Source organism: Salmo salar, chromosome ssa12 (genome assembly GCF_905237065.1).
Source record: "Salmo salar chromosome ssa12, Ssal_v3.1, whole genome shotgun sequence".
In the NCBI taxonomy this organism is placed as follows: Eukaryota; Metazoa; Chordata; class Actinopteri; order Salmoniformes; family Salmonidae; genus Salmo; species Salmo salar.
Window position 1 is genome coordinate 26,363,463 of NC_059453.1, and position 21,046 is coordinate 26,384,508.

General features: G+C 45.7%; 1 protein-coding gene across 4 annotated transcripts in view; it reads left to right on the plus strand.

Annotated features, from left to right (window-relative positions):
• LOC106564693 (SH3 and PX domain-containing protein 2A) overlaps window positions 1-21,046 on the plus strand; it is a 114,809-nt gene that overhangs the window by 50,780 nt on the left and 42,983 nt on the right. For all 4 annotated transcript variants that reach the window (XM_045691189.1, XM_045691190.1, XM_045691191.1 and 1 more), the window contains one exon: window positions 16,665-16,693. In XM_045691189.1, the coding sequence (XP_045547145.1) occupies window positions 16,665-16,693 (29 nt within the window). The remainder of the gene's footprint in view (window positions 1-16,664; window positions 16,694-21,046) is intronic.

Sequence of the window (21,046 nt, forward strand, 5' to 3'; positions counted from 1 at the left end):
GCCTCTCGGGGAGAGCTCTGGAGTGGACAAACGCCGTGTGGGGAGAAGGAGACGCGGCGTTGGACCACTTCTGGGAGTTCACCTGTCGCTTCCGGGCCATCTTTGACCATCCGCCCGAAGGTAGAGCGGCGGGGTAACGGCTCTTTCATTTGAGGCAGGGGACGAGGAGCGCCCAGGAATTCGCCCTGGAATTCTGGACCTTGGCCGCCGGAGCAGGCTGGAACAACAGGGCCCTCATCGACCACTATCGTTGCAGCCTGCGCAAGGAGATCCGACGTGAGCTGGCCTGCAGGGATGCCACCATCTCCTTTGACCAACTGGTGGATTTGTCCATCCGGTTGGATAACCTGCTGGTCAACCGCGGACGTCCAGAGTGGGCTCTGTTGGAGCCATCTTCCAGCACCCCCGCTCCGGTGCCCATGTGAGTTGGGAGGGGCTGCACGTAGGGAGACTGGAGGAGGAGCCATCACGTGCACCATCTGTGGCCACAGAGGACACACTGCTGGTCAGTGCCATGTCGGTTCCTCGGGGAGTCGAGGCAACAGGCAGGGCACTCTGGCGTCACCCCAGGTGAGTCTGCACCACAATCATCCAGAGTCCTCTGTTGACCACCTGTTTGTACCTGTTTGTTTCCCTGATTTTCCCCCGCATTCCCAGCATAAGGCGCTCGTCGATTCAGGCGCAGCTGGGAATTTTATCGACAGAGCGTTAGCCATTAGTTTAGGGATCCCCATTATTCCTGTAGTTAGACCTTTCCCGGTTCACGCTCTGGATAGTCGACCATTAAGGTCCGGGCTAGTCAGGGAAGCCACCATCTTCCTGGGCATGGTGACGCAGGGGGGTCACGAGGAGAGAATCACTCTTCCTCATTGACTCTCCTGCATTTCCCGTGGTACTAGGCCTTCCCTGGTTAGCTCATCATAACCCCACTATCTCCTGGCAACAGAGGGCTCTCACTGGGTGGTGGCAAGAGTGCTCAGGGAGGTGTGTAGGGGTTTCCATTGGTGCTACCATGGTGGAAAGTCCAGACCAGGTCTCCACCGTGCACATCCCCCCAGAATATGCCGATTTGGCATTACCACCTCATCGACGGGGGAATTGTGCGATAAATCTCCTGGCAGACGCTGCGCTTCCCAGGAGTCACGTGTATCCCCTGTCGCAAGCAGAGACGGGGGCTATGGAGACATATGTCTCTGAATCCCTGCGTCAGGGGTACCTTCGGTCCTCCACTTCACCCGCCTCCTCGAGTTTATTTTTTGTGAAGAAGAAGGATGGAGGTCTATGCCCGTGCATTGACTATAGAGGTCTCAATCAAATCACGGTGAGGTACAGTTACCCGTTACCTCTTATCGCCATGGCGATTGAGTCAATGCATGGGGCGCGCTTCTTCACGAAACTGGATCTCAGGAGTGCGTATAACCTGGTGCGTATCCGGGAGGGAGACATGTGGAAGACAGCGTTTAGTACCACCTCAGGGCATTATGAGTACCTCGTCATGCCATACGGGTTGATGAATGCTCCATCAGTTTTCCAATCCTTTGTAGACGAGATTTTCAGGGACCTGCATGGGCAGGGTGTAGTGATGTATATCGATGACATTCTGATATACTCCGCTACACGCGCAGAGCATGTGTCCTTGGTACGCAAGGTACTTGGACGACTGTTGGAGCAAGACTTGTACTCAAGGCCTTGAAATGCCTGTTCTTTCAGCAGGTCATCTCCTTCCTAGGGTATCGCATTTCCACATCAGGGGTGGAGATGGAGAGTGACCTCATTGCAGCCTTGCTTAATTGGCCGACTCCCACCACGGTAAAGGAGGTGCAGCGATTTTTAGGGTTCGCCAATTACTACCGGAGATTTATCCGGGGTTTTGGCCAGGTGGCTGCTCCCATTACCTCACTGCTGAAGGGGGGTCCCGTACGGTTGCAGTGGTCGGCTGAGGCGGACAGGGCTTTTGGGCACCTAAGAGCTCTGTTTACTTCGGCTCCTGTGCTGGCCCATCCAGATCCCTCTTTGGCGTTCATAGTGGAGGTGGACACGTCCAAGGCTGGGATAGGAGCCGTGCTCTCACGGCGCTCGGGTACGCCACCAAAACTCCGCCCCTGTGCTTTCTTCTCGAAGAAGCTCAGCCCAGCGGAGCGTAACTATGATGTGGGGGACCGGGAGCTGTTGGCTGTGGTTAAAGCATTGAAGGCGTGGAGACATTGGCTTGAGGGGACTAAACACCCTTTTCTCATTTGGACTGACCACCGCAACCTGGAGTACATCCGGGCAGCGAGGAGACTGAATCCTCATCAGGCAAGGTGGACCATGTTCTTCACCCGTTTTGTGTTTACCCTGTCCTACAGACCAGGTTCCCAGAATATGAAGGCAGATGCACTGTCCCGGCTGTATGACACAGAGGAGCGGCCCATGGATCAGACTCCCATACTCCCAGCCTCTTGCCTGGTAGTGGCGGTCGTGTGGGAGCTGGACGTGGACATTGAGCAGGCGTTGCGTACAGAGCCTGCTCCACTCCAGTATCCTGTCGGGCGTATGTACGTTCTGTCTGCTGTCTGTGACCAGTTGATCTATTGGGCCCACACGTCACCCTCCTCTGGTCATCCGGGGATCGGTCGGACGGTGCGATGTCTGACTGGGAAGTACTGGTGGCCCACCTTGGCTAAGGATGTGAGGGTTTATGTTTCCTCCTGCTCGGTGTGTGCCCAGTGTAAGGCTCCGAGACACCTGCCCAGAGGTAAGCTACACCCCTTACCCATTCCACAACAACCTTGGTCACACCTCTCTGTGGATTTTTTAACCGATCTACCTCTTTCACAGGGAAATACTACGATCCTGGTCATTGTGGATCGTTTCTCTAAGTCCTGTCGTCTCCTCCCTCTGCCTGGTCTTCCTACGGCCCTACAGACTACGGAAGCCCTGTTTACTCACGTCTTCCGGCACTACGGGGTGCCTGAGGATATAGTGTCTGATCGGGGTCCCCAGTTCAAGTCGAGAGTCTGGAAGGCGTTCATGGAATGTCTGGGGGTCTCGATCAGTCTTACCTCGGGTTTTCACCCCGAGAGTAACGGGCAGGTAGAGAGAGTCAACCAGGATGTGGGCAGGTTTCTGCGGTCCTATTGCCAGGATCGGCCGGGGGAGTGGGCGGCGAGGGGGCCCCAGCGCATTCCATCCTGGATTCGAGGTGTCGGGCAGGGGGCCTTCAGTACCTCGTGGAGTGGGAGGGGTACGGTCCGGAGGAGAGGTACTGGGTTCCGGTTGCGGATGTTTTGGACCCCGAACTGCTGCGGGAGTTTCACCGTCACTGGCCGGATCACCCTGCGCCTCGCCCTCCGGGTCGTCCCCAAGGCCGGTGTCGCCGCTGGAGCCGCGCGTCAAGGGGGGGGGGGGGGCACTGTCACGACTCGGCTCCTCTCCTTGTTCGGGCGGCGTTCGGTGATCGACTTCACCGGCTTTCTTGCCATCGCCGCTCCATTTCTCAGATGTCCATTTGTTTTGTCTTGTTCCATACACACCTGGTTTTCATTCCATAATCACACTGCATGTATTTAGTCCTCTGTTCCCCTCCATGTCTTTGTGTGTAATTGTTTCTTGTTATGTGGGTATTGTCAGGCGCTATACTTTTGTTAAGTTCCGTGTTTTTGGCACGCTTATGTTGTTATGTGCTGTCATTTTTTGACCGGAATTAAAGTGTGCCTATTTACTACATTCTGATCTCCTGCACCTGACTTCACCTCCGTACACACCCTTGACACATTCTCTCATTTAGAAGGCTAATATCACATTTCATCTTCTCACAAAATAGTTTCTACCATATTTAGATGTAAATCTGGTAACTTGGAAATATACACATTCAGAGAAACAGTTATGTTGTTCTGCTCTGGTAGTTACATTACCAATTAGCAAGGAATTCGACATGATTGTTCTTTAAGTACCCACGGACAATTTCAACTGGTTGGAATATAGAAATATTGTTACATTATTCAATCTTTTGAGATTACCGTACTGCAAAACTTTCATTTTGGCAGAGTGGGGAAAGGAGTTTCGGTATTTACGACCGCCATAAACCTGTGGTGGGAAAGAAAGGGGGGGGGGGGGGCTATGATCCTCACCCAAAAGGGACACGTCATGGCATTCTTCCATTGTCCTCATCTGTTCCAAAAGAGAGAGAGAAAGACCTATGGAGATATAGATAGATTGAAATAAAATACAATTTTATTTGTCACATGCACCGAATACAACAGGTGCAGACTTACAGTGAAATGCTTACTTACAAGCCCTTAACCAACAATGCTTTAAGAAGTTTTAAGAACAAAAAAAGTGTTAAGAAAAAATAGAAAATAAAGTAACAAATAATTAAACAGCAGCAGTAAAATAACAATAGCGAGGCTATATACAGGGGGTACCGGTACAGAGTCAATCTACGGGGCCACCGGTTAGTCGAGGTAATTGAGGTTATATGTTCATGTAGGTAGAGTTAAAGTGACTATGCATAGATAATAAACAGAGAGTAGTAGCAGCAGCGTAAAAGAGGGGTCTGGGTAGCCCTTTGATTAGCTGTTCAGGAGTCTTATGGCTTGGGGTAGAATTTTTAAGAAGCCTTTTGGACCTAAACTTGGCGCTCCGGTACCGCTTGCCGTGCAGTAGCAGAGAGAACTATCTATGACTACGGTGGCTGGAGACAATTTGTAGGGCCTTCCTCTGTCACCGCCTGGTATAGAGGTCCTGGATTGCAGGAAGCTTAGCCCCAGTGATGTACTTAGCCATATGCACTACACTCTGTAGTGCCCTGCGGTCGGAAGACGAGCAGTTGCCATACCAGGCAGTGATGCAACCAGTCAGGATGCTTTCGATGGTGCAGCTGTAGAATCTTTTGAGGATCTAAGGACCCACAACAAATCTTTTCAGCCTCCTAAGGGGGAATAGGCTTTGTCGTGTCCTCTTCACAACTGTCTTAGTGTGTTTGGACCATGATCGTTTTTTGGTGATGTGGATACCAAGGAACTTGAAGCTGCCAACCTGCTCCATTGCAGCCCTGTCAATGACAATGGGGTTGTGCTCAGTCCTCCGTTTCATGTAGTCCACAATCATCTCCTTTGTCTTGATCATGTTAAGGGAGAGGTTGTTGTCCTGGCACCACGTGGCCAGGTCTCTGACCTCCTCCCTATAGGCTGTCTCATCGTTGTTGGTGATCAGGCCTACCATGTCATCGGTAAACCCGTACAGGCCTCGGGAGAAGCGAAGGTTGAGAGCCGTGCGTCCTCTGAAACACAACCCAACCAGGCCGCACTGCTTCTTGACACAATGCCCACTTAACCTGGAAGCCAGCTGCACCATTGTGTCGGAGGAAACGCCGTACACCTGGCGACCGTGTCTGCGCACACTGTTCCCGGCCCGCCTGCGCGATGGGACAAGGACATCCCTGCCGGCCAAACCCTCCCCTAACGACACTGGACCAATTGTGCGCCACTCCATGTGAGCCATGACCAGCCTTTCAAAGCATTTCATGGCTACAGACGTGAGTGCTACGGTCGTTAGTCATTTAGGCAGGTTACCTTGGTGTTCTTGGGCACAGGGACTATGGTGGTCTGCTTGAAAAATGCTGGTATTACAGACTCAGTCAGGGACAGGTTGAAAATGTCAGTGAAGACACCAGTTGGTCAGCGCGTGCTCGGAGTACACGTCCTGGTAATCTGTCTTGCCCTGCGACCTTGTGAATGTTGACCTGTTCAAAGGTCTTACTCATATCGGCTACGGAGAGCGTGATCATACAGTCGTCCGGAACAGCTGATGCTCTCATGCATGCTTCAGTGTTACTTGCCTAGAAGCGAGCATAGAAGTAATTTAGCTCGTCTGGTAGGCTCGTGTCACTGGGCAGCTCGTGGATATTCTTCCCTTTGTTGTCTGTAATAGTTTGCAAGCCCTGCCACATCCGACGAGCGTTGGAGCTGGTGTAGTACTATTCAATCTTAGTCCTGTATTGAAGCTTTGTCTGTTTGATGGTTTGTCGGAGCGCATAGCGGGATTTCTTATAAGCTTCCGAGTTAGAGTCCTGCTCCTTGAAAGCGGCAGCTCTACCCTTTAGCTCAATGTGGATGTTGCCTGTAATCCATGGCTTCTGGTTGAGGTATGTACGTACGGTAACTGTGGGGATGACGTCATCGATGCACTTATTGATGAAGCCAGTGACTGATGTGGTGTACTCCTCAATGCCATCGGAAGAATCCTGGAAAATATTCCACTCTATGCTAGCAAAACAGTCCTGTAGCTTAGCATCTGCTTTGTCTGACTACTTTCTTATTGACCGAGTCACTGGTGCTTCCTGCTTTAGTTTTTCCTTGTAAGCAGGAATCAGGAGGATATAATCATGGTCAGATTTGCCAAATGGAGGGTGAGGGAAAGTTTTGTACGCGTCTCTGTGTTTGGTGTAAAGGTGGTCTAGAGTTTTTTCCCCTCTGGTTGCACATTTAACATGCTGGTAGAATTGAGGTAAAACGGATTTGAGATTCCCTGCATTAATGTCCCCGGCCACTAGGAGCGCGGCCTCTGGATGAGCTTTTTCCTGTTTACTTATGGCCGTATACAGTTCATTGAGTTGTGCGGTCTTAGTGCCAGTATCGGGTTGTGGTGGTATATAGACAGCTACAGAAAATACAGATGAAAACTCTTTTGGTAAATAGTGTGGTCTGATGCTTATCATGAGAGACTCTACCTCATGCGAGCAAAACCTTGAGACTTCCTTAGATTTTGTGCACCAGCTGTTGTTTACATATATACATAGACCGCCACCGCTTGTCTTACCAGAGGCCGCTGTTCTAGATAGAGCTTGTATGTATGTGTACTTTTGTACCTGTGTATAGTATGGTAGCAGTCTGTCTATGACTGTGACTACCAGACCATAATACATATCCTCCCTCCCTCCTGCTCCATTGTCCCAACTCCCTCTCTTACCCCAGTCAGTGATCTCTCCACCTCTCTCCACCTCCCCCTGTGCCTCCCTCAGGGCTGCCTGTGTAACAGATATGCCAGTTGAAGCAGCAGGCTAACAGCTCCAGCAAACAGCTTTAGCCACTCAACCCTGATGGATAAGCTACTACTCCCTGCCCCCTGTAATCAATACTGGTCTACCCAGAGTATTGGGAGGCCCATAGCATTGTATCCAAAGTGATGTGCTCTGTTTCAGCTTTCGAAACACTGGCAAAACCACTCTGAACCCAGCCTGGCACACAAACTGATATATGTGTGTGTGTCGGAGCGTTGGGCCCTCCTACTGTGTGAACGTTGGGCCCTCACACACACACACACACACACACGCACGCACGCACGCACGCACACACGCACACACACACACACACACACACACACACACACACACACACACACACACACACACACACACACACACACACACACAAAGACGGGTAGCTCACTCCATTTGGACCCAGAATTATATTTTGAAATGCTGCTTTGTGTGTGTTCATTTCAAAACTGAACGGATCAATGGAAGAATAGAAGTTGAGTAATTGTTTTGCAACAGTGTTACAAGTCAGATTGCTAGTGTTGGGGTTTTGATGTTATCTGTGTTGTTAGGTTTGGCAGTTGGAGGAATTAGTTGGTCTTTTGTATGTTATTTGCTGACATGCCATCCTAATAATGAGGGTTGGGCTCAGTAACAGTACAGTTCAGCACTAGGACATACTGTGTGTGTATGTGCTAGCACAGACGTGTGTGTGTGTGTGTGTGTGTGTGTGTGTGTGTGTGTGTGTGTGTGTGTGTGTGTGTGTGTGTGTGTGTCTACATGAGTATGATGAATAGTCGCAGTCAGTGCAGCAGTCAGTGTGGTGAAATGTGTCCACCTCATCAGTTACTGTAAAAGGAGGAGAGGAGGAGAGGAAAGGATGAGGAGGAGGGGGAGGAGTGGGGGTGAAGAGGGACCCTAGGGAGGGTATGGGCGTTAGGGGGGGAGGATTGATGGTGTAGAGTTAGCTCTTGAGCTTGACAGTCTAGACAAGAACACTGTCTCACATTGTTGTCGAGCACCCCCTTTCCTTTGTTTGCTGAGGCATGGAGGCCCACCTGAACACTGTCTCACATTGTCCAATTCAGAGCCTAACAAAAATAGGCAAACTGCTGTTAGAATGCACAGTAAAACACAAATACATCCTTTTAATGCTCAATAGGGTAACATTTTATAGTACCTTTCATTAACAAGCCATTAATAATATAATTGATTAGGCATGTGTTGGTTATTAGTAACACCAGATTGAATGGCACACTTTTTATACTGTACTTTCCCTCCTATAGATACTCCTGTATTACCCTCGGTTACTCCTACAGTATCCTCTGCTACTCCTGTACTACCCTCTGTTACTCCTACAGTACCCTCTGCTTCTCCTATAGTACCCTCTTCTACTCCTTTAGTACCCTCTGCTACTCCTATAGTACCCTCTGCTACTCCTATAGTACCCTATGTTACTCATATAATACCCTCTGCTACTCCTACAGTACAGTCTGTTACTCCTATAGTATCCTCTGCTACTCCTATAGTATCCTCTGCTTCTCCTACAGTATCCTCTGCTACTTCTATAGTACCCTCTGCTACTCCTATAGTACCCTCTGCTTCTCTTAAAGTATCCTCTGATACTCCTATAATATCCTCTGCTACTCCTACAGTACCCTCTGTTACTCCTATAGTACCCTCTGCTACTCCTATAGTACCCTCTGCTACTCCGATAATATCCTCTGCTACTCCTATAGTACCCTCTGCTACTCCTATAGTACCCTATGTACTCCGATAATACCCTCTGCTACTCCTACAGTACCCTCTGTTACTTCTATAGTATCCTCTGCTACTCCTATAGTATCCTCTGCTACTCCTACAATATCATCTGTTACTCCTATAGTACCCTCTGCTACTCCTATAGTATCCTCTGCTACTCCTACAGTACCCTCTGTTACTCCTATAGTACCCTCTGCTACTCCTATAGTACCTTCTGATACTCCTACAGTACCCTCTGTTACTCTTATAGTATCCGCTGCTACTCCGATAATATCCTCTGCTACTCCTATAGTACCCTCTGCTACTTCTATAGTATCCTCTGCTACTCCTATAGTACCCTCTGTTACTCCTCCAGTACCTTCTGTAATCCCTACCGTACCCTCTGTTTCTCCTGCCATACCCTCTGTTACTCCTGTAGTACCCTCTTATACTCCTGCAGTACCCTCTGTTACTCCTACAGTATCCTCTGCTACTCATATCCTCTGCTACTCCTATAGTACCCTCTGCTACCCCTATAGTACCCTATGTTACTCCTATAATACCCTCTGCTACTCCTACAGTACCCTCTGTTACACCTATAATACCCTCTGTTACTCCTATAGTACCCTCTGTTATTCCTATAGTACCCTCTGCTACTCCTATAGTACCCTCTGCTACTCCTATAGTACCTTGCCTACCAGACTGGTAGTGTTAGGACTGGAACAAGACTACTCCTATAGCTGTTTCAAACTGAGTCAAGAGAATGAGTCAAACCTTTCCAAAGGGCACGGCTGCTAAGGTAGATTGAATTCTCAGACCATGATTTGATTCCACTGGGGCCATGTGTCTCTGTACAGTAAAAATCAATCCCACCAATCGCATCTTGAAAAGGGCAGACCTTGAGGGATCCAGATCAGTTATAGTCTGTGTGTGAGTTGCAGGGATATAACACCATTGTAAGTAAAACCTATTTTTATGTTTATTTATTTTCCCTTTTGTATTTTAACTATTTGCACATCATTACAACACTGTATATAGACAAAATATGACATTTGAAAAGTATTGATTATTTTGGAACTTTTGTAAGTGTAATGTTTACTGTAAATGTTTTATTGTTTAATTCACTTTTGTTTATTATCTATTTCACTTGCTTTGGCAATGTAAACATATGTTTCCTATGCCAATAAAGCCCCTTAAATTGACATTGAAATTGATATTAGGGACATCTGCCTGTGAATGGGAGTACTGCAGCAGAGAGACAAATTCAAGGCTGATTTCATTGATGTGCCTTAGAATAGCTCAACTTGGTTTTCAAATGAGAGTTCTTCATCTTTTATGTCTTAAATGAGATGTACATTCTTTGTATGTCAAGTCTTTCTCTGTGTAGCGTCAGTCTATCTTTCAGTCTTTATCTATTACACACCAACACAGCAGTGTCAAAGCTTCAAAACATGCACAATTCATTTGTTGATCCTTCTCTGCACAAATTAACATGAAATATATGCTTGTGAGCTTGAGTTTCACCTGGAATCAACAACCAACACATTAAAGACATCTTAAATCTTCACTTTTAAGCATTTCCCTCAAGTACAGCAGCATGGTCATGTTCATTCCAAAAACTCACCACGAGGTGGCGTTCTCCTCGATGTGAATGGCCCTATCTGGAAACAGCTGTCTAGACCCAGATCAGCTGCAGGGCTGCAGCCAGTGACCCTGTGGCTCCAAACTACAGTAGGGAGAGAAGTGTCCCAGGGGGCTTTCCGTCAAAAATAAATGTGTCCACTGTCTGGTATTTTACTGTTGTTTTTTTCCCCTGTCGTTTTTTCCCCTCACTGTCATTATTGATGTACATTTTGGACCCGGGCTGTTCCTGTGAGAGATAGATTTCCAGACAAGATTCCTTGTCTTTCTGATCATTTTTAAGATTCTCTCTCTCTTTTCCTCTGTCTGACATGGGAGGAATTTTCACACTTTCTTTTAGCTGTGATTTAAATTTTGGATGAATTTGAATGGAATGGCCATTTCCACAGCACCTGTATCAGTGCTCAAACTAGGCTAGACAGTACAGTACTATTCATCAATAGATGCACTTAGAATATTGTATTATAGTCCCTGTCTGACTGAATGAAGGATGAACGTTTTTATACACTTCAGTTGAATGTCAAATTTGATTGGTCACATACACATATTTAGCGGATGTTATTGCGGGTGTAGCGAAATGCTTGTACAAAGTTGCTTAGGAGCTAAATATGCTAAATATGTCGGCACTAACTGACATCATCATTGCTCAGAACTCACATTGTTCACCACCTTCCTGTAAATAACAACTACAATTCCCTTTGAGAGACAGTGGTCCCAGTCTTCAGTCTTCTTATCAGATTATAGCTGAGATAAGTCATGGACTCAAGTGATTGGTCAGCTGTTGGGGCCTCTCCGCAGGCTATGAGCTAAGTAGCATTGTGTTGTCCCAAGTGATGGTGTAAGTCTCCAATCAACAGACTGGGCCTTTTTGGCTAATTAGAAAGAAGGGATGGGGTGTGTGTTAGGGGAGGGGGTAATTTTGTGTGTATGTGTGTGTGTTTGTGGGGGGGTAATTGATACTCTGTACCCTTTTTTTTGGGGGGGGGGGGGGAGAGAGAGACTTTAACACTGTACATAGACATTTGAAATGTCTCTATTCCTTTGAAACTTTTGTGAGTGTAATGTTTACTGTTCATTTTTGATTGTTCATTTCACTTTTTTTTTAATGATCTATTTATCTTGCTTTGGCAATGTAAACATATATTTCCCATGCCAATAAAGCACTTTGAATTGAATTGAGAAGGCAAGAGAGAGGGAGGGGGGAGAGAGAGAGGAAGGAGGGACAGATTCATTTGGAGAAGTGCACATTTACCTTCAAACCACCGGGCCTAACTCTGGGGGCATTGGGTGTAATTAGTGCACAGCCATCATGTTATTACTGTAGCTAAAGACCCCCTCAGTCTTTATCTCTCAATCTGTTCCAGTTCATACACTGTCAATAAGAAACAGATTGCCTGGTTTGGATAGTAGCTCACAGGATTTAAAGACAGTCTCAATTAACTCCTTAACCCTACTTTTTGCCCTAACTCTTCAATGCTTGTAGATCTGTAAGGTAGAAGCAATATGGTGGAAGCCCCCCCACTACACACCTTATACCCAGACCTTTCAGATCTGAAAACATTGAAGGGTTAGGGCCAAGGGGATGGTTAGGGAGTCATTTGGGACCGGCTGGTATAGAACATAAAAGAGGAATGGAAGGTCTCCATTCACAGCGGTTCAGGAATGGCTTGACTGACCTAGTGTCCTCTCTACTGACCTATATCACAGAGGGTCAGAGGTCACATTTGTTTGACCTGCTAATCAATCAGTCAGTGGATCTGTTTAACTGGCCTCACGGCATCCTAAATGTGCGTTCAGTGATTGAGTGGAGGCATGACATACTCATGTTTGTGTACGTGTGTAGGCCTACGGACAGTTTGTCACACACACATTCTTACTCTAATCAGTCGGATTTCACTTTTCGCCCTTGAATCTTTGAGTGACATGACTTCCTAGACATATGAAGGTCATTGACCTTTAACGTCTGCTGCCATGTGTGATCAGTCTTCTAAATTTAGCATGGTTGTACTGAAAGAACAAATGCTTATTTTGAAATGGAGACAGCATTTTGATTCCCACTGCCTGTAAAGGGGAAACACTAGCCCTCAGAAACCACACACACACCCTCTTGAAATATTCTACAATATACTTACATATTTCCCCCCCTCCTTTTCCCCTTCCTCTTTCCCTCTGTCCTTAAAATATCTCTCTCATTACGATACATAGGAAGGGAGCAATCGGCCAGAACTCACCGCCTCGCCCCAGAGTGAACAGTATTATTTCAGCCTCGAGTAAACTGGTCACTAGCCAGAGGGGCCGGACACCCCCCCCCCGCCCTCCTAATGTCTTTCAGTTGCCTCCCAAAAACCTGGGACTCAAAACTGCCAAAAATAACCATCCCTAGTCCCATTGACCACAAGCCTGACCTGGATGCGAGCTAGCTATTAGCTTAGCGACTGGGCTAGGCTAAATCTGCTAATGGGCTAATTTAGGTCACTGTTTACTTGTATTTAACACTAGCTAGTGGTTAGCTGCTACTGTAGGCTAATGCCAGGTTAATGGGATAATTTATGTCAATGTTTACACATACTTAACAGTTTGTTGAGTAGATGTATGTAGACCACTCTGTTGTTGAGGGTTAATGCAATTCCTGAATGCTTAGCTATGCTCAGGACCATCATATGATGATAATCAGGGGTGCAACTTTGGTTTTAGAAGTGGGGGGGCATGATATATATATATATATATATATATATATATACTGAGGATTAGACCCACCCATACAACGGGTGGGTCTAATCCTGAGTGCTGATTGGTTAAAAGCTCTTTCCAGCCGGTGTCTATTCCACAAGTTACCACTGGCTAAATCTATGACGTTATAATGCCTATTTACTCTGTTCCATCTGACTGCGCAATCCACCGTCTCATCAACCTAACCAGGCACTTTATAACCTTTATCTCCATTATAAAAAGCATCTAGACATTATCTCACATTTCTTTTAGACTAACATTTCGTTTTCAACAGCAGAGATTTGTATAAACCTTGCTGTCTGTCTCTCTAACATTTGCAACATTGTTTCAATAGTCAAATTTGATCTCCTGCTCTCCCATAGTAATGAACGTGTTGTGAGTCGGGACGAGACAGACAGGCAGGCAGCGTTTCTCAGCCAGTCGAAATCATGAATCAGCTGGCATCATTTTTATGGATATATACCAAAAAATATACATTGAAAAAAGGTAAAACGAAACACAGCTAATTTGCTGTCTTTCCAGCTTCAGTTTGAATTGATTGTTATACTCTAGCTGTGTTGTTGGCTAGCTCCTCTAAACAACAGTGTTGCGACGAGTGAGCACATTTCCTATGCCAGGCGAAATCGCGACTCATTAGCTCCTTGTTATGGATGTATCCAAATAAATGTCACATGTCCATCTCCCGTCCCCAGTGAAAGTTGCGCCCCTGATGATAATACACCTTAAAGCGTTTCTGGTATGATCTTTATCAGGGTCCTATTCATTAGGCACCAAATGGAGGACAACAGACTGAAAGAGGGAGCGATTATAACTTGTCTATTAACAAAGGCTTGTTCGTTTCCCGTTGCAAAACTGTACACGTTGTACTCTAAAGAATACTGTACGACCCTGTTTACCAGGACATAGTTAATAACTGAATTAAAACACACACAGTATCGATTTAACCAGGAGACTGTTCTTGTTCTCAAGTATGAAGGGTTATTAGTTAGCTACTGTGAGTCTGTCATTGTTGATCCATCCATATAATAGTCATTCTATTTCCATGGATCCATCTATCTCACTCAACACGATGACGATGCACAGTATTGCTAATAGAAAGAACTAGACAGAAATTCCAAAGCTGGAGTTGCTGGTTGTGGTTGATGCACATGGACATTTACAGTTGGATGAAAAAGTGCTTACACAGTTGACTTTTCTTGATTTTGACTTCTTTATAAGATGTTCAGGACAGGTGTACCTTGTAAATGAAGCTCAGCAAGCATTGTTTAACAGTCTCCAGGGTAGAGGAGTACAATTAAGTACTTTTCAGCCTGCTGCGGTGTTCGACCAAACAAGCGCTTTCCTTACTATACAGCGTGAAACATGGAAGGCAGTTTTCTTGTACTATTTGTGCAAGTTAAGTATTGATTGAGTTAGTATTTTAGTATTTTAAGTTTTTAAAAAGATATTCAACTTGAAAATATGTCCCTGCCTCTCCTCTCCTCTCCTCTCCTCTCCTCTCCTCTCCTCTCCTCTCCTCTCCTCTCCTCTCCTCTCCTCTCCTCTCCTCTCCTCTCCTCTCCTCTCCTCTCCTCTCCTCTCCTCTCCTCTCCTCTCCTCTCCTCTCCTCTCCTCTCCTCTCCTCTCCACTCCACTCCACTCCACTCCACTCCACTCCTCTCCTCTCCTCTCCTCTCCTCTCCTCTCCTCTCCTCTCCTCTCCTCTTCTCTTCTCTTCTCTTCTCTTCTCTTCTCTTCTCTTCTCTCCTCCCCCTCTACTATTTAGGTTTTGACTGTCAACCTGGGAGCCCTCCCTCTGTGTCTGTGTAGTTTTAAAGGCCCTGGTAACCCACTACCCCTAGCTCAGGTCACATTGCGTTGTAAACTCTGTAAGTGAGACCTCTTCTCCTGTTAACTCTCCAACACTGGGGACTGGCATAGCTAGGTGGGCCTTTGTTATGGGGTTATAGGTAGACAGCACTGACAGTACACTAGTGTGGAGTAGTGTTAAGTAGTATTCAATACAAAACAGATATTGATGAGTTGAATTGTGAGATTATTATAGAAATATGTACTAAATAATCATAGAATTACAGAATATAGAATCAATAGAATTACATAGTGTAAAATTATAGAAATATATTGAATTTGTGTTGTTGTTCTATGTGGGTATATCTATATGGACATATATATCTAGATGTCTATAGAAGCGTAGCAGTGGATCCTAAGAAAGTGAACATGCTCATTGAAAATCCTGGAAATCTCTATCACCCAAAAAGAAGAGGATGTTGGCAGCATTGCCAACACTGCAGCAGGCAGGACCAAGGACAGAAAAAGCAAATATCCTGCTAGCTGGTGCAAGAATTCTCCTTCCCCAAATGATTTCCATTAAAATCCCAGCTCTAACTATAGTCTCACTGTCAGCTGAATACAATAGCTTCAGTTGTTTCTCTTTAGCTGGAGGGTCATCTGCCCAGAGCGGCTGACCACTGATGACACCAGGGTAGGAGCTAGAGTCCGTCTGGTCACAATGGACAGTATTCTGATCTGACCTGGCTGGCCATTAGAACAATATAAGGGCATTATTCATGATCCTCTGTGGAGAGCTACAAAGAGGCTAATTGAGGCAGGGCATTGACTCTGAAAGGGCTATCATGCCTTTATGCCACTAGGGAGGTAGAGAGAGATGGCTACAGACCTTGGATTGGTCATCTGGTCTCGGGTGAAGTGTGTGTGTGTTCACTCACAGCGACAGCCCAGGAGAGTCATTTCCTTAACCTCTCATTAAAAATACCACTAACTGCATCGTCATCCTGATGAAACACCAAGCTGTTCCAAGCATCATTCTGCCCTCTGCAGTAAACACACGCACGCACGCACGCACACACACGCGCACACACACACACACACACACACACACACACACACACACACACACACACACACACACACACACACACACACACACACACACACACACACACTCTCTCCCGCCACCAGCAGTCACAGCATAGCATAGCACAGCACACCACAACACACCCATTCAGCAGGGCTAGTTCCGCTCCGCAGTCCGCATATCCTTAATTTAGCCGTAGTTTAGCTAGCAACATAAACCAATAATAATCAATTAAGAAGACTTAAACAGATCCTCCCTCTCTTTCTCTCTGATGGAGGAAACAAGAAAAGGGGGGTTGAAGAGGAGGGAGGGAGGGAGGGAGGGAGGGAGGGAGGGAGGGAGGGAGGGAGGATGGTGGTGCCGTTTCAAACGTCACATGACCAGGTTGTCAGTTGGCCCTACTCATTCCTCTCTCTCTCTCTCTCTCTCTCTCTCTCTCTCGCATACACACTCCCATACTCGCTCACTCACTCACTCACTCCTCTCACACACACACGCCTCTCTCCGTCTCTGCTTGCGGGCTGAGCTGTGTGTGTGTACGTGTGTGTGTGTGTATGTTAATGAGGTCAAGGAGTGACAGACACCGTACGTGTGTGTCCTCTGTGCTGCTGTCCTTCACTTGACTCTCATCATGTCCCTCTGTTGTTGCTTCTTTTTTAGGGACTATGGATCATCCAAGCGCAAATCAGGTAAGGCACCTGTCTTTCCACCGCCCTATTGATTTAAAGTGTCTTCATGTTTTCTACAGTATGTATGTTGTAAGACATTGTAATTCTGTCAGCAGACTATCCTCTATAGGGTAATTGATTTACTTAAGTAGATGGAGGGAAACCTTACCCCCCCCCCCCCCTTCTTCTTCAACCTGTAGCACTGAATGTTCTGTCATCCTGGTGAAGGGTACTTGTCACACAGCGTGATCTATCTTTCCCTTTAACTGTCGCTTTCATGTCTATCTGTCAACGCGGGTTTTGTTTAGTTGTCCGCTAATGGAACAGAACAGTGACAGACTGTTGACCAGTGTTTTTGGGATGTGTTCCAACTGAACAAACCCTCTGTATAGCTTCACCTTGCCTTGAACCATGGGTGGGGTCGGTAAAGTATTGAAACTCCTGGGGATGTCTCAAGAAGGATAGCCGTTGATGTTCCTGTTCTGTCTGCCAGGATTAATTATTTTCTGTTGTGGGGAGAGACAGGCTGCATCCTAAACGGCATCTTATTCTCTATATAGTGCATTACTTTTGTCCAGAGCCCTATGGTAAAACGTAGTGCACTATAAAGGGAATAGGGAGCCATTTAGGGCACAGCCATGGTCAAAGCCATGGTCAAAGCCATGGTCAAAGCCATTAAAATATTTATTGGCTGTGGGCTTTGGTTTAAGGCATAGAGATAGCTTTGTATGACATATGCATTAAATGAATGTAGAGTGTGAAGGATGCTGGGGCAGATCCTAGAGGGAGACATCATTGTGCATACTGTATCACTACTGTATTGGAAAGTAGGTGGTTTAGCCTGGTTCCAGATCTGTTTGTGCTGTCTTGCTAACCCCCATGGTCAAAGAGTTGGCAGGACAAATCTGTGACTCGGCTGGATGGGTGTATGTGTGTGGTAGAACATATGACTTCCTCTTATTGTATACTAGGCTATTCAATATGACTGACCTATGGAATATGAACTTGTTCAGTGGGTCAGATATCTACTGTGACTAAGCTGTTTATCCTTACATTCATACTTAAAAAGGTTTTGAGGTCGACATTAGCCATCTTAACGTGTTAGCATGGTGATGATATAGAAATAGTTGCTGAGCCATAGCATAAGATGTACGTGCGTGAGTCACCATTATCGAATCAAAGTCTATTGGTTGCGTACACAGATTTGCAGATGTTATCGCAGGTGTAGCGAAATGCTTATTGCGAAGTTAGCTAGGAGCTAGAAACAGGGTGATCGTGTCTATCAGCGCCATATTATCCGTGCCATGTGCATCTTAAAGGGATAGCTCAACCAATATGTGCATCTTAAAGGGATAGCTCAACCAATATGTGCATCTTAAAGGGATAGCTCAACAAATATGTGCATCTCAAAGGGATAGCTCAACCAATATGTGCATCTTAAAGGGATAGCTCAACCAATATGTGCATTTTAAAGGGGTAGCTCAACCAATATGTACATCTTAAAGGGATAGCTCAACCAATATGTGCTTCTTAAAGGGATAGTTCAGCCGAATCCATGATAATATTGGACTTCTATGGGTTTAGAAAATGCTAGCTAGCTAAGTAAGTGGTTGGTGACAGTGGCTAAATAAACAAAACAGAAGCATGGATTGCCCTCTGTTCTTGTCCATGGACTGCTTTCATGGTAAGACCAATAAGACCAATAAGTAGATTTTGTAATTTAGGTGAACTATCCCTTTTAATATCTCTCTTTCCCACACACAGAGGTTGGGAGAGTGAAGGCAGAAGCACACGTCAGCCTTTTGCATGAATTTTAAAATAGAAAAGAGCAGGAAATGCTTTGTGGTTAATGATCAATGACATTTCCGTCCTTTCTGAAGTCTAAAAGGCAACTATTTGATAGTTTAGTAGTGGCTGACTGCCCATATCTACAAGCCAATATGATTTTCAGATTGTTTGTTATATTGCATGGTGATATCAGGGTGCTTTGCAGTAATATTATACTGTACTAATTTACCTTCAACTAGTTTTCCTTCTAACTTTGGTCTTACTTTTTTTCAATCTGTTTTTAAAATCAGTTCCAACATGCTTCAAGAACATTGAGTTTAATCAGAATGACTAATAGCAGTTAATCAAAGTCAATCATAATTTGCTAAATGTAACCGACAAGTTGTTTGGAGCATAGAACACGAACCCAACGAACTTCCTTAAACTATCAGGTTTGCCAATGCCCCGAATGAGATCATATCTATTCGATGAAATCCTTTTTTTTTTCTTTACCAGAACCCTAATTTAATTTCCTTAGAAACTGACTGCTTTAAATGAGATGTAAGACATTGGTGCCTTTTCCGCATCCTCTTCCTGAGTGCTGATCTAGGATCAGTTTAGCCTTTTAGATACTTTTAGATACTGAATGAGATTACATGGACAGCGAGGACCTGATCCTAGATCAGCACTCCTGATCCTAGATCAGCATGTTTTATGAATTCAGGCCTTTTCTTTGGGCTGAGGAACAGGTGGTTTGGTGTATCTGCAATGACAGTGAGATTAATGGTTTGAGATCTTAGCTGGTTGGCATGAGATCCAATGCTCCCTTTGTGATTAAGTGGTTACTTTAGTCCATCTGTCTGTCAAGATTATGTTTTGTCTGGATGGACAGACAGTAAGTTCAGTAGTTCCCCCATCTGACAGGTTGTTGCATAATAGCCTGAGTTTTTACTTAACTTATTGGTTTATTGGGATCCTCATGAGCTTTTTACCGAAGCAGCAGCTATTCTTCCTGGCATCCACACAAAAACATCAAACACGACAATAACACGGATACACTGATCGACAAGAACAGTCACACAAATGGGAAATACAAAACAATACAACAAAGAATAATGTGTGTGGAGATTGTGTGTGTTAGAGTGTGTGTGTGTGATGACCTGACAAGGGAAACTCTGGAGCCCAGTTATTGCCTCAGGGTAATGTTTATTTCTGGTCAGGTCAAGTGGGCAGCAAAAGTCCTAGCCTGCCCATTATGTGTGAAGGGAGGCTGGGGCTTCAGGAATCCCATGATAGGTGTCACGATCATCTAAAAGAGTAGACCAAGGCACAGCGTGCTTAGAGTTCCACATGTTTAATAAATATGAAACTCACCAAAACAATACAGACAAAACCGAAGCGTGACGTTCTGGGCTGCTCACAAGCAGCTACACAAACACAAGATCCCACAAAGCACAGGTGGGAAAAGGCTGCCTAAGTATGATTCCTAATCAGAGACAACGATAGACAGCTGCCTCTGATTAGGAACCATACTCGGCCCAAAACAAAGAAATACAAAAACATAGAAAAGGGAACATAGAACGCCCACCCTAGTCACACCCTGGCCTAACCAAAATAGAGAACAAAACCCTCTCTATGGCCAGGGCGTGACAATAGGCTGGTGCTGCTTACATGTCCAATGGATATCGACCAATAATGGTATCTCTTTGCATATGAAAGATAGTCTCGCCATATCTTCCCGACCCAGGATGTGGACTCGAAACCCTCTACATAAGAACACAGCATATATGTTCCCTGAACTTTAGACCGCATCACTGTCGTTCGTTCCTCAGCAGGAATCAACATAGCATAGGGAGTGACTCTCTTAGCTGTATGTTAGAACCAGTAGTTAACATGAGGGGCAGGGTTATAGTAGCACGCTACTGTAGTTTGTGGTGCGTTTCATTTGGGTTTTAGCTGCAGTATAAGTCTAGAGATGACATAGTGTTAGCCTTCCCATAGACTCTGTTTACAGTATGGTCTGCATGGCTCCATGTCTGCAATGCCACAAAATTGCATGGAGTTAGTTACAGCATATAGGCTACACCACTAACTGATTATGTGACCTTTTCCAAGTTAATACTGATTCCTCTATTAACTTTAGATGTTTCATTCAGCTTTTACACAATATTCGTCCCTTTTTTTACCAATTTGACATTTACTTTCTTCACTTATCAGCTTAATCTACATAGTGGGAGTATAATCCTCATATAAAAACCCGAAACCTCCTCAGTCCAGATGAAGACCTCCGAGGTAATAAAGGCTGTGAGGAAAATAAAGGTCAGAAGTAGATGGGAGGGAGTCCCTCCCTCCCTCCCTATCAGTCCTAGAGAGTTTCTGCCTTGCATGTGATGGCCAGATGCAGTGAACAGATTCTGCTTCCCAAATGCCATCCTATTCCCTTTATAGTGCACTACTTTTAAGCAGGACTCATAGGGCACTGGTCAAAAGTGGTTCACTATGGAGAATAGTGTGCCATTTGGGATGCAGCCAGAGTGAATGTGGAGGCCAGGGGTTGAAAGAGAATGTCAGTCTGAATACAGTCCCTGGTCTAGTGTTTACGTGGCA